Genomic DNA, 14275 nt, shown 5'->3' with positions numbered 1-14275 from the left:
AAAATAACAAAAAATTTGAATAATTTCAAATAAAAGCAGTGAACACTTTAAATTATAATGTTTCTAAATTTATTGTATTTTTTTATTTACAACCTAGCATAAGTAGTAGTATTAATGGACAGTGATCAAAGTCGTTCGAAGAAAACAGATTTGCTAGAAAACAATACTTGTTAAAAAGTTAAACAAGATTTCACCTAGTTACGTTATAAAGAAACGTCACGTATTACGTACGGGAATGTAAATGCTTCTTCGAACGATCATCGGCAGTAAAGTTGTGTATATTACACAGAGAATAAATTCATTGTAACGTACTAAATTTCATTCATAAATTTATCTGAAAGAACGACAATCGGCAAAAAACTTTGCTAAATAAAAACATACAAACATTCAACATATTAAAATGAGTATAAATACTCAATGCAAAAGTCATATATTGGCGACAGTCACTCATATTCAAATTCTCCCGCTTTACAAAGGCACTTTTTTATAACAGTTTATTCCTTACTTTGGGGTAAAACTTATAATTTACAGCCTCAGTTTACAAGAAATATCTGAAGTAATTGTACCAAGGTCCCATCTTTTAATAGATTATGTGCTAGTTTTTTCAACTTCATATTATCCTCAGATATTAAATTTATCCATATTAATCTATAAGATTATGATTTAAATTAACATTCCATAGGAGGTACAACTGTTTTATCATATAAAAGAATAGTCTATCATTCCCGATCATGAATATACAAGATTTATCCAGTGACCTTGATTTCCAAAATGATAGTTATATTTAAATGTAACATTCTGTTTAATAATTTTAATTTGTCACTTTTCCAGTTTTGATATTAAAATATTATGTTCTTCAAATTATAAAAATCAAAAGTATATAAGGCAATATAATTTTCACATATTACTAAGCAAATAAAAAGTTCAGAAAGTTAGATACATAAAAGGCATCATTGACTAGACCAAGAAAGAACGGGTACATTATATCTTTTTTTACGAAACAAGGTTCTCGGTTATGTATATTCAAAATAAATTTTTTCTTCATATTTAATTGTTTTCCAGAATTTCAATTAGAACTATATGAATTATTCACATTATATTTATCTGAAAGTTTGTCTTTTGTTTCACTTTTACATTTAAAACTTTCAAATTTATAGAAAATTGATCTAGTAGTTAGAGCAATGATTATCAAGTAGCTATAATGTCAATTATTCTAATCGCAATTACATCCTTTGCAACAAATACTGTACAAAAACGTACAATTAGCAGATTAACGTATGTATAACGGTTATTAATAACTACTTCCATTTACAGTCTTGTTTGATGATGTAGTCATCATATTAGCATATTTGCTAACATTATTGTGGATGGATGCTGTCGTTTTTACAGATTGTGAATTTGGTGAACTAAGTGGTAAAGAAGTTTTCCGTCTTGCATTAGAATTTGATCCATCGCTATTAAAATTTATTTTAGTACTTGTACTATTTTGTTTATTAGCATCTAAAGATGCATGACAACCTGAACTAAGCCATTTTTCAACTTGAGCTTCATGGGACTTTTGTAAAACTTTTCGAATATCACTATCTTCGCCTCCTTCTTTCATAATTTCTTGTAATTTTTGAATAGTCTGATATAAAACTACAGGGCTAATTAGACCAAAATCAAACAAACTACACATATGTAAAACAAAATTACGATATAAATTTTTCATGAGCAATTCTTTCCCTTTAGTTTCTAGAAACATTTGGCAAGCCAGTGGTATTTGACAGTCTCCTACATAGCCATATTTCATGACATGTAAATTCCACATTTTCATAAGTTCTTTTTCTCCTTCATTGACGTCTGTAAAATCGTCTATCATCATCATTGTTTTTGTTTGTAACCATTTTGGATCATTTTCTCCTTCCGAATCAATATCCATTTCTTTTGGATATATGGGTAAACACGTAACAGTATGATGATACAACCTACAAGAAATTTCATGAGCAACATATTTTATATGTAATAAATAATGACATTTATTTTAGTTAACTGTTGTACCTATTATGTCCTGTAATATAAGGTCTTTGGCTTTCATATTCATTTTCATCAAGCTCTAAAAATTCAGAAAGACTTGGCTTAGTTCTTTTTGGGCGACATACTAAAATATTTGTTACACTTGTACGTCTCGTCGGTCCTGTTCTTGAAAATGCTATGCTAGATGGCTGTGTAATTAATTCATGAGGGCTACCAGCATATGAGCCATCATAACATTCGTTTATTGCTACATCTATGCGAGCACCTTGTGGAATTGGCTATTAAAATAAAAAATTTATTTTATAGTACTTTAATGTCACAGATTTGTAATGCATATATTTAAACACTTACCACATACGTAAATGTAAATCGCGAATGACATAATTTTAAGTGCTTTAAAAGAGAATAAAGTTTTCCACAGTCTAATGAGCACCAAGGGCAATGTAAATCTTCACAAGCTTCTGTTTGTTGGCGACTATTATTATTATACAGGAACTGATAAACTATTTGCTGTGTACCCATGATAGTGTCCGTTTTCTCACTAGTTGTCATTCTTGAGGAATTTAGAGGACTAGGTGTTGGCAGTGTTGGATTATTGTTATTGTTGTTATTACTATTATTATTGTTGTTATTATTGGTACTATTATTATTATTATTTGTGGAAGAACGTTCTAGACCAGCTGAAATTATTTTATGAAACATTTTATCTTCTTTTTATCCTGTTTATACATATTTCTTCTTCTGTGGAAAAAGAAAAGGATAGAAAACTTACTATTTCCTGAGCGATTTTCTTTATTATCACCATTTGGTACTGAATGAATTGGAGTTGGTCTATCAACTAAACCGTTACTTGGTTCAGTCGTCCAATTAAGCCTAAACTTTAATGTTGGTCCTTTGCTGAATACTTCAAAAGGACCACATTCCTTGATGTCAGGTACAGACTCCCAAGAGCTGTGCTTCTTTGGGCTAGATCGAATATTGGTTTGTACTTCTTGTAAGCCTAGTTCATAATCGCCATCAGTCAACAAACATCGGTTGTGTTTATCATACACTATGAGTTCAGAACCATACAACTTTATTTCTTCTCCTCCAGCTTTAATTGAACCCGTAGAAGATTTGCGACGCTTTTGAGCTGGTTCTAACGAAAAAAAGAGAGAAAAAAAAAGGAAAACAAATATTATGAAAGTATACTCTCTAAAGTAATTCATGGTATATATGTGTGTGTGCATGTATTGTTAACTAACCATCTAAATCACAGTTATGCATAAGGCAGCCAGTATTGGACGTACAATATACTCTAAGTAAAAGCATATAAGTTTTCGCTACATGACCATTATTTAAACTGAAAGATTCATTAGGTATAGATATGGTAGGTGCCTTTGGAGGTGGTTGATTTTCACAAGGATTGATTGGAACTTCACTTGTGCCAACAGAAACCTAAAATTAAAAAATGTTCGCTTATTTAACAGCAATTATCAATCTTAATTATTTATTCCATTCTAACAAATTATGTAATTGAAAAGTCATACTTGCCTGCATAATTGGTGAACTCACATCTTTTCTTTTTTTGTGACATATTTTCAATAATAATGTTTCTACCTTTACTGGATCTTGAGGCGTTTCAACTGTAACATTACCATTATAAAGAAAAATTTAATTCAATATGCTAAATCTTTGAAGTGTCTCATTTAGGTACCAGAGCTTATTTCACAATTACCTTTTTTATCATAAAAACCTAGAAAAGTAAGAGTCATGTATCCACGAACACCTGGGTTTTCTCCTTGATTATTTTTTGACATTAATTTTTCCAATATCATGTCAATTTTAAACACCCGACGTGATTTATGGCTTCTAGACATACGTTGCCTCATGTAAGTTAAGTTTCTATATAGAAATATTGGCTAAAAAAGAATTACACAAAACGTTTTACATTATCACATTTCTATTAGTTTGTATAAACAAAATGATACAGAGCATAAAATATAATGTTTAATTTCATTTTATTTTAAATAAACTATAAAGTAGCTTTATAAGATAATAAATTTATATACCTACCGTTCTCAATCATAAAAAACAAATATAAAAAGTTTCAAAATATTTTTTAACTTTAATTATATTGCAGGAATGTTCACAAACACTCTACTGTAGAATTTAAGTTTTATTTTATTACAACCTAAGAAAAATTCACTAAACTGTTAGTACAAAAAAATTGTACCAAATATACTTTCATTCATATTTACTTGTCTACAAGTATTTACCATTTCACTCTCATCTAATACTTTGGACATTTTGAATACAAATAAATATTAAAATATTCAGTTAACACTTTGAGGAGACATTAAACTACAGATAATTAACAATTAAAATAAAATATAAAATATAGATAGATTTATTTTACTTTTACTCACTGAAATTTGGTTTCTTGTGCGTAGAAATCGATAGATCTGGGTTGGTTCTGAAAAAATGATACATAAAATTATTATATAATAGCAAGAATAAGAATATATAATTTAAACATTTTTAAATACAAATAAATTAAATAAAAGAAGAATATAGTTCAATTGAATTCCTCCAGATGGCTCAGAGGTTAACATTTTTGTCGCAAGTGAAATGATCCTTGCAGGAATTAAAAGAGATACATATCAAAAATTGTATATGATTCTTCTTTAAGGAAAAATGGGAAATGATGATTAGGTTATTCTCGTTTCCATATGAGAAGCCTGCATTCTTTCATACTTGTTACGCTTTATGCAGGTTAAACCTCTCTGATCCCATTTTACTCTAAAATAAAACTGCACTATGTCTCAAATTATTAAAAAGTATAAGTACCTTTAAAAAACAAAAATAATTCTATTACACTAAATTAGTTACTAGAAAATTTTCTTAATTTTTTGACATATTTAAATAAAAGTTAATATGTTGTGATTGAATTAAACATGAGTGTTAATAATTTAAATACATGATATTTTGCTACAAAACTAAGATATATATTAATTGAGAAAAAATATTAAAATAAAAATCACAATGTTGAAAAATAATTTAATCTTAATAATGTATTTATTTATTTAGAAAATTTCCTTATATTTTTTGACATGTTTAAATAAAAGCAACAACATGTTGTGGTCGAATTAAACATGAGTGTTAATAAATTAAGTACATGATATTTTGCTACAAAACTAAGATATCCATTAGTTGAGAAAAAATATCAAAATATTAAAATAAAAGTTGCATTGATGAAAAATAATTTAAACCTAATAATACATACTGCATTTATTTAATCATCACATATAATTGGCTTAACTTTTTAAATTAAACACTAAATAGGAACATGGTGAGAGAATGACAGGTGTCCACGAATTGAAGCAAAGGAGGGAACGGAGTGGAACGACGCGCGGTTCGGCGCTCGGTACGTTCTTAGCAAATGGGGTTATGTACGATCATTTTGAATATTTGTAATAAATATTGAAAAAGTGATGATCAATGACCATTTAGTTATTATAAATCGAGATATTAATTAATTTTGAAGTCAGAAAAATAGAGGAAAAAGGAATGATAACAGAAAGTTCTTACTTTCGAAGGCCTGTAGAAATAGCTCATGGTCTGCTTGAATTTGATCCATTCGAGGACCTTTCTGCCCGTCCACTTCTTTTTCCCGCTTTTTCGGCGGCATTTTTATACGATTCGTTGTCAAATTTCTTACGGAAATTCACTTTCGTCACGTGAAAATCTAATGACAACACCCGCCCCGCGCGAAATCTGCGGCGCTTAGCCTGCAACTAAAGCGCACCCTTATATCATTATTAATAACTAAACGAACCAATCACTCATTACCAATACATATCGCGCGAAATGTAAAAATAATTTGTTTCCTTAAAATGCAATGTAAGATCAGATGTTCGATTTTCGATATGAAAGTTAACAACATATCAAAACATACATCATATTCGATTTATATATATCCGCAAACATATGTAGTGTATTTGAATTGTAGATGAAAGAAGTAAAATAAAAGTAAAAAGAAAAACATAGAACGTTACAACAACGTAAAAACAATATCATGACGTCATACTATATTTTCACTTTATATTCGAAAGGTACATATCTAAAAGAATTTTAAGTATTATTAGGTATAAAAATACGATAAGTAAGAGAACATGATATAATACGTGAACACTATTATATAGGTATGTAATACTTGTTAAAATTCTAAAGAATTTTTATATTATATTATAAATAATACCGCTTTTGGAATCTAAAGTGAAAAATCTATCTAATCAGAAACTTTTATACGCTGCTATATATACTTTTGTCCAGCCATCAGAGATGTATATATATTAAAACTATAAGTAATTTCTTTTTAACAAAAAAAAAAATGAAAACGTTATTTTGTAACTATAATTTTAAACTTCTATATAACAGCAGATATCATAATAAAAGGAGTATGTTAGCAGAATTTATATAATTGCATTAAAACGCATGCATTGCAGATCATATATTATGCTTTCCATTTCTTTTAAATTTTATAAATCATTTCTATGCTGTTGCTAAATATTATAGAGTAGAAAATCAAAATATAAATATTGATACAAATAAATAATAAATACAAATAATAATTGATACAAATAAAATTTGTTATAAATTAATTTTATATTGTAATCCTGTAACGTTATTGATTAGTGTATGTATGTAAATATTATAAATTATAGTTATATAAATTCTTTATATAGTTGTGATCCTAAACTTTAAAAGAAATTACTTTCATATTTTTTGGGAAAACTTTACAAGGTTGGTCAACATAAAATATTTTACTAGAGATAAAAATGCCTGTATGAAAGCACATTTGAAACATGTGTACCCCCTAGTGAATAGTCAAAGCAAGTGTAAATGAATTATATGATATTAATAGTTTATTCTTGTTTGTTTGAAAAATATTGGAGATAAAGAGTGAATCTTAAAACAAAACTTGATGTTGGTATGCTTTATATAATCCTAATTTATGCTTCTGTAATATGGTATTAAACAGTATAATTTGTATAATGATCTTTAGTGAAATTTAAATTATAGGTTTAATATAATTCAGTGAAGAAATACGATGAAGTACAACATATTCCGTATTACAAATGTTCTGTTTATGCAAAAACGGTTCTTTAAAAAAGTACAAGTAAGAGTTAGATTTGCACCTAGTCCAACTGGTATGTAATATGATTATTCATCTTTATAAAATTCAATATAATAGAATATTAAATCATCATATGTAATATTTTTTTATTTATCTTGCTTAATACAGTATAAAAAATATATTAATATGTGTAAAAATTATTACAGGTTCGTTACATGTAGGAGGTTTACGAACTGCATTATATAATTATTTATTTGCTCGTGCTAATAATGGTGCATTTATTTTACGAATTGAAGATACTGATCAATCTAGATGTATACCTGATGCAATAGAAAAAATCCAATGTGATTTACTATGGTCTGGAATCATACCTGATGAGGATCCAATAAGAGGTGGACCTGCCGGGCCTTACATACAATCAAAACGTCTTGAAATATACAAGTACGTTGAAAATTTTCATTTATATAAGTATTCAAATAAATACTATATTGTAGTTACATATATGTAAATGTAATATAAATGTTGTGTTCATATAGATATTTCCAAGTGATATTATGAATTATTTTCTACAAAATTATTAGATATAATGATGCTACTTTATACTTTAAAGTATACTTTACTTAAAGCTTAGTGAACATTTTTCAAGTAAGTCCATTAAAGCATATATGTAACAAAATCCAAATAAACATAATTATATTTTGTTTTATCACCTAATTTCAAATAATTATTGTAACATAACTAATTTTTATTTATTAGTATTTTGGCTAAAAATATAGAGTTTTAATACATATAATGGTTGTATTTTTTACTTATATAAATTATATTATATTATATAGTATAAATTAAATTTAAATTATTTGTCTATGACTTCCTATATTTTTTATAAAATAAAGTTAAATTTCACTTGTTATTTTAATAGACAAAGATTCTTATAGATACTAGAAAACTAATAATATACCATTATTCATTAAATTACAGGGACCAAGTGCTTAAACTTATAAATAATCAATCTGCATATTACTGTTTCTGCACAGAAAACAGATTGCAATTATTGCGAAGAGAAGCAATAAAACGAGGAGAAGTGCCTAAGTATGATAATAGATGTAGACATATAAGCAACGATGAAGTAAAAGCAAAACTTGATAAGGGATCCCCTTTTTGTATTAGATTTAAGGTATTGAAAAATGGTATTACATGATGTCATATATTGTGATTAATTATATTTTTATATATTTATCTATATTTTTGTAGTTATCTGCTGGAATAGAAAGCTTTGATGATTTAATATATGGTAAAATAGAACATGATATTGCACAAAGGGAAGGAGACCCCATTATTATCAAAACAGATGGTTATCCAACTTACCATTTTGCAAATGTTGTTGATGATCATCTTATGGAAATATCTCATGTATTAAGAGGAATTGAGTGGCAAGTATCCACACCTAAACATATAATGATGTACAAGTAAGTACTAAAATTTATAACAAAATTTGTAAATATTTTAATATTTGTTAGTACCTGTAAAGTATTATTTTTTTAATTTCATATATAATTATAAGATATTTTCAATTTAAAAGTAGAATATTTATATAGGATTCAAATTTTATGCAGTATTGTAGAATTATGGTTATTATTAATTACTTCTATTGTGCAATATGGTATGATGAACAATAAAATATGTTAGAATGTGTTATATTTTTGAATGCAAGTATTTATTACATGTACAATATCTAAATAATAAACAGTTATCTCAGTATATGAGGACAAAGAAAATAGTTTAAATTATTATTTTAAATTTATTATTAAATAATTATTAAATATATATAATTAGTATATAGTAATTAAATAATAAATATATATAACAAATTAGTAATTATTTAATAATAAGTTATGAATAATAATTTAAACTATCTTCTTTATTCTTTAGATATTAGATATTATAATTAATAATTATTTGATTAAATAGATTAATTACATGTACTAAGAAAATCTTATTTACCTGTGATAAACTTTTTTTAGTATTTATGTAGAATATTAAAAAAAATTATGTTTATATAACATTTATATGTATTTCATACATATTTTATGAATATGACATGACTACATATCCTTTACTAAACATTTAAATATAAATAATTTATTATACGATATTATCCATTAATTGTAGATTATCTCCAATAATTGTAATTATTACAGAGCTTTTAATTGGACTCCACCTTTATATGGACATTTACCCTTGGTATTAAACTTTGATGGATCAAAATTATCAAAAAGGCAAAGCGATATAAGTATAGAATCCTTTAGAAAAGAGGGAATTTTTCCATTAGCAGTTTTAAACTATGTTACACATGCTGGTGGTGGTTTTGATAATAAAGGAGGTGCTCTTTACATTGATAGTTATGAAGAATTAATCAAACAAGTATTTATGTTTTATATTATATCCTTTATACAAAATATTTGTATTCAATATAAATCATACTACACATGCTTTTCTATTATTTACTTTAGTTTGTTTTAATTATTTCAGTTCAATATTTCTAAAATAAAAGTAAGTTCTAATAAACTTTCACCTCCAAAACTATTAGAATTCAATAGGATAGAGATAGCAAAATTATTAGCAAACGAAAAAAATAATGCATTTTTAATTGAAAGAATAAAAACGTTAGTCATAGAAGCATTCCCAAATAGGTATGTATGGTTTGTCTAGTGCTAATTTTTATTTATATTTAGAGCTTTAACAACATATTCGGTGATATTTTTAGACAAACTGATGGAAATTTACAATTAGACGACAATCATATTATTTCTGTATTAAAATGGGCACAGCATAGAATATCAAAATTAAGTGATCTAGTATCTCCAAAGTTGGCCTTTTTATGGCATATACCAACCACATCATTTGATGACACTATGTTAGGATGTAAATTAGGTATAATTTGTTATACTTTGTATATAAACATTACTGAGTGTTTCGTGTAGTATAATTGAATCCATTATTTTTTTTTTATACACTTAAAACGGTTTTTCTTTATAGATGCGCTTAAAATAATAAGTATGAAATTGATTGAAACTGAAATTCAAAATTTTAATAAAGAATGGATAAATAAATACCTAAAAGAATTTGCTAATGAACATGAAATTTCATATCCAACATTGATGAAAGCTTTACGTTTTGTACTTAGTGGTTTAAAGGTAAACATAAAATATTCTAATTATATTTTTTCATTATAAATTTAATACTGATTTATATAATATATGTATTTACATTTTTAGGAGGGTCCACCAGTTTCTGAAATGATGGAAATTTTGGGGAAAGATTCTACAGTGTTAAGAATAAAACGCTATATTTCCTAAAAATAAAAATGTGGTCACATATATTTGTAAATTTATAATTAACAATACATTTTGAAATTAATACTTTTTATTATTCGTAGAATAAAAATAATTTTGAATAGAATACAAATTTTATATATCTAGTCAATTTTGTTATTTATGTTCGTGTTTGTATTTTATATGTTTTTAAATATATTAAAATCATTTAATTTTGTATATTATGGGTCACATAAAAAGCTATTTCTTTAGCTGTTTAACATATAAATATTTTTATTTTTATGTTATCTATAACTTGCATATAATGCATATTAAGATACAGAAACATATATATGGAAATAAAAGAAATTTATATAATGTTATATTATATAATTATATTTTCTTTGAATAAGAACATCTATTTTTAAATAATACATTAAATATGTTGATATTAGTAATCTTATGTAAGACTTTCTAAAACTCAAGAGATTTATAGTATTATAAGACTAAATTATATGAAACCTATCTGATAATGAAATGAAACCTGAATATATAATTTAAAAGTTATGTAATTCGAACTTCAGATGAAATTATTTACAGTTTTATTATTTACAGTTGTTACATTTCAATTCCCTGGGGTAATTGGGATTGATTTTGTATATTTAAATAAATGTTCAATTTTCTAATACAATCGAAATTATAATTAAATTATAATATATTCCTAATTACAGAAAGCTTTCTAAAATATAACATAAATATAACATGTAATATAAATAAAAGGATTTTTACTATAATAGATATTGAAACTTATAATGACAGTTTAAAAATATAAACTACAATATTCTTTAAATACATCTAATTAATGTGAAAAAATATTTGCTAATATTTTTCCATGATAATTGAATTTATATACACAATGTGCGTTGAAATATTCCCAGACAATAAGAAATTTATTAAATATAAAATTACTTACATATGTATAGACAAAATTACTACGCAATTTATTGTAACTATAAAACCTATCATAAGGATATTAATTTATGGAATTAATAATAATAATATAATAATATTTTATTGTATATCAGCCTTTACTTAGTAATTTATGAAATAAGCAAATTGTATTTTAAATATTTTCTAATATCTTCTTATTATGTAATTAAATCTTAAATAATATTATTTTGATATAGATTGATTTTGTTTCTATAAAAATATATACATATAAAATATAGTAAGCAAGCATCTACTGCATCAACTGTGCATTTCAATGTTTTCATATCATATGTATAAAATATACTGTTATCCTTTGTTTACTTGTACCAATGAATTTTTTTCAAACTAAAATGTATATAGTAAATATTTAAGTTATAAATTGTAATATATTTATATTAGGAAAAATATCCTAAGTGTAATGAAACTATAAATTATATTGCATTTGTGAAAAGGACAATCATAATTTGATCCATTTATTTAATATTTCTGTTTACAATAATATAATACTAGATGAATAAAGTATATCTTCTTAAGAAAAAAATTTTTATCTGAATACATCTAAACAGAAACAAAAGGATAAAAGGGAAATGAAACAATCTTTGAAGAAGATTTTCTTTATTTGGATATGTGTATATTTCATTATAATTAATTAAAATAGTTTATCATATATACCTTCTCTTTTAAATTATTTGAATGACATACATATATTAAGTCATATCATATACAAAGAAAATATGGAGATAAACATATTTTTGTCTTAGAGTATAAACATAAATTATATGAATATCATTGTGTTTTTGATTTATGTAAATTGCATAATGATTATTTTAATATTAAAACTATATTAACTTTTTTACTAGTAGCAATATACGCTACTATACAATATTATTTATCATACTTTAAAAATTCTATAAACGTAGGATAAAAGTAAGTTATTAGATATATAATATTATAGACCTTTTCTGTCATACTAGGTAACATCAACTTATTTGAAGTATAGTAGATTTTTATATTTTTGGATTTTGCAAAATATGTAATGTAGTTTGCAAAATACATAAGTAGAGAATTTAAAAAACATATATTCTAATTAATTATATTTATAAATATAATAATTTCAAGAAATTTATTTGTGACTAATTTTGTATAGTTGTATAATACTCTTTATAGTTTTCAAGCATTTTCTACGTCTTATGTATTCATTGAATTATGGATTTACTTAACATAATAGTGTAACGAAGAATGTATAAAGAACATTCAGTATATATAAACGGACTTAGAAGGAATTGTTTTACAATTTTCAATAGAACATAATATAATTTACCTCTCTTTCTAAATTTCAAAGAATTTCAGAAAAATAACAAGAAACGAGATTTTATTATATGTATGTATTACTATTATCTAGGGTTGAGGTTTCTTATGCAGCTTTGCATATAATAATGTATAAGAATATATTTCGAAACATTTTATGTTTCTTATTGCATTTTCTGATAGAAAAACAAATTAATTTTATATTTTTAAATATACATCAATAATACAAAACAAAAAAATTTGAATGAACTAAATAGATCAAAAATGCATATATTTGAAAGAAATATGAAAAATTTTGTAAATGAAGAAAGTTTGCTAAAATAGATATCCATTGATTTTATGATAGTTATCAATAATAAAGTAGTTGTTAGTTTATCGAAACAATGTATAAGATGAGGACAATTTTTCTTTACGTAAATGTAAATATATTTAAAAGAGTAGTTAATCCAAACATAACATGGTTTGATCCTTAGCTTCATGCTACAAAACTGTTCTACCAGTAGGAAGTTTCTACATTGTATTGAATTTTCTTGATTAAATAAAACTTTAAAATGATATAATTATATCTATGTATACTTTAAATTATTTTTCTTTAAATTGTACATACCTTCTGAATATGTTTTATCGTGTAATATGTGCGTAATAGTTGTTATATAATTTATTCTCACTAAATATTTTGTGACATATTAGGTATACATATAAATATAAAATTAAGTATAAGTATAAAATTACAACTGAATATCTAACATTATATAATACTATCATAATATTATCACCCAAATACAAGTTATAATTTTTACTATAATCTTAAACAAATATCACATGCAAATTATTTTTATAATTCAGTGTTTACAATATTAAATGGAAAATTTGGAATGCATAAGACAATTTTAAAATTATAATATAATGCCAGTTAAGTTATGCTGTTCATATATTTTGAGATTAGAAAATCTAAGATAGGCACTTTTATCCTTGCAGATTTATTATGCTGGAATGCAAATTTATATATATGGAAGAATTAGTGTAGTTTTGTGGTATAAATTGAGCATATTTGAAAGGGCAAAGCATAATAAACAAAATATTACATTAAATTATATACTTTAAAAAAGTTTCATATCTATATCATTAACAACATTATTCTAATATTCATATCCTAAAAAGATGGTTATATAATATTGAGAAACAGTTTAACTGTTTTCTTTTTACTTATTGAGTCAGTGGATTGGAACATGTAACATTTCCATTTCTCCACATTGTTAAAAATAACATTAGAATTATTGAAGAAATTGTTTTCCATTCATCGTATAATATATTGAAGTATTCACTCATGTTGCATATTGTCAATAAAAAATCACTATGTGAAAAAATAAATTTAACACCTGGATTTGTAAGAGTATATATCATTAAAATTTTTTTAAATATTTTTTTAATATCTTTAAGACCTTTGATTTATGGATTGAAAACATTTATAGATTAAAGTTTAACATATTTATCTTGATCTTAAAACAAATAAAACTAGTAAATTATTAAT

The 14275-nt window shown here is 24.6% G+C and overlaps 3 protein-coding genes across 5 annotated transcripts in view; 2 read left to right on the top strand and 1 right to left on the bottom strand.

Annotated features, from left to right (window-relative positions):
• Positions 1-14275, top strand: part of LOC126866990 (programmed cell death protein 5) — a 69790-nt gene that overhangs the window by 35433 nt on the left and 20082 nt on the right. The gene's annotated exons all lie outside the window — the stretch shown is intronic.
• Positions 47-5932, bottom strand: LOC126866934 (polycomb protein suz12-B). The gene is made up of 9 exons (XM_050620955.1): positions 5587-5932; positions 4425-4471; positions 3734-3917; positions 3550-3641; positions 3261-3453; positions 2789-3154; positions 2368-2696; positions 2041-2294; positions 47-1967 (listed from the first exon to the last, which is right to left on the bottom strand). The coding sequence occupies exons 1-9, from the start codon at positions 5684-5686 to the stop codon at positions 1292-1294; spliced, it is 2241 nt and encodes a 746-aa protein (XP_050476912.1). The 5' UTR covers positions 5687-5932; the 3' UTR covers positions 47-1291.
• LOC126866951 (probable glutamate--tRNA ligase, mitochondrial) lies at positions 5405-10552 on the top strand. 3 transcript variants are annotated; one of them, XM_050620991.1, is made up of 10 exons: positions 5405-5422; positions 7081-7208; positions 7342-7576; positions 8114-8309; positions 8387-8601; positions 9334-9556; positions 9665-9825; positions 9900-10066; positions 10172-10329; positions 10411-10552. In XM_050620991.1, exons 2-10 carry the CDS (start codon positions 7109-7111, stop codon positions 10489-10491), a joined length of 1536 nt encoding a protein of 511 aa, XP_050476948.1. In that variant the 5' UTR covers positions 5405-5422; positions 7081-7108; the 3' UTR covers positions 10492-10552. The 3 variants fall into 3 exon arrangements, with proteins under 3 accessions (XP_050476948.1, XP_050476947.1, XP_050476949.1); XM_050620990.1 differs by lacking the exon at positions 5405-5422 and adding an exon at positions 6836-6988; XM_050620992.1 differs by lacking the exon at positions 5405-5422 and adding an exon at positions 6860-6984.

The sequence above is a fragment of the Bombus huntii genome, chromosome 6 (assembly GCF_024542735.1).
Source record: "Bombus huntii isolate Logan2020A chromosome 6, iyBomHunt1.1, whole genome shotgun sequence".
Lineage (NCBI taxonomy): Eukaryota > Metazoa > Arthropoda > Insecta > Hymenoptera > Apidae > Bombus > Bombus huntii.
The sequence above is the reverse complement of the archived record's forward strand: the minus strand, read 5'-3'. Positions and strand labels throughout refer to the sequence as shown.

What these genes read in the sequence shown, in the direction of transcription:
- LOC126866934 (XM_050620955.1), bottom strand. Translation starts at nt 5,686, where the DNA reads ATGCCGCCGAAAAAGCGGGAAAAAGAAGTGGACGGGCAGAAAGGTCCT. An exon ending in GCATAACTGTGATTTAGATG is followed by an intron (nt 3,155 to 3,260) that starts GTTAGTTAACAA and finishes TTTTTTCGTTAG; the next exon opens with AACCAGCTCAAAAGCGTCGC. An exon ending in AGAAAATCGCTCAGGAAATA is followed by an intron (nt 2,697 to 2,788) that starts GTAAGTTTTCTA and finishes AAATAATTTCAG; the next exon opens with CTGGTCTAGAACGTTCTTCC.
- LOC126866951 (XM_050620991.1), top strand. Translation starts at nt 7,109, where the DNA reads ATGAAGTACAACATATTCCGTATTACAAATGTTCTGTTTATGCAAAAA. An exon ending in CTTTTTGTATTAGATTTAAG is followed by an intron (nt 8,310 to 8,386) that starts GTATTGAAAAAT and finishes ATATTTTTGTAG; the next exon opens with TTATCTGCTGGAATAGAAAG. An exon ending in TATGTTAGGATGTAAATTAG is followed by an intron (nt 10,067 to 10,171) that starts GTATAATTTGTT and finishes TTTTCTTTATAG; the next exon opens with ATGCGCTTAAAATAATAAGT.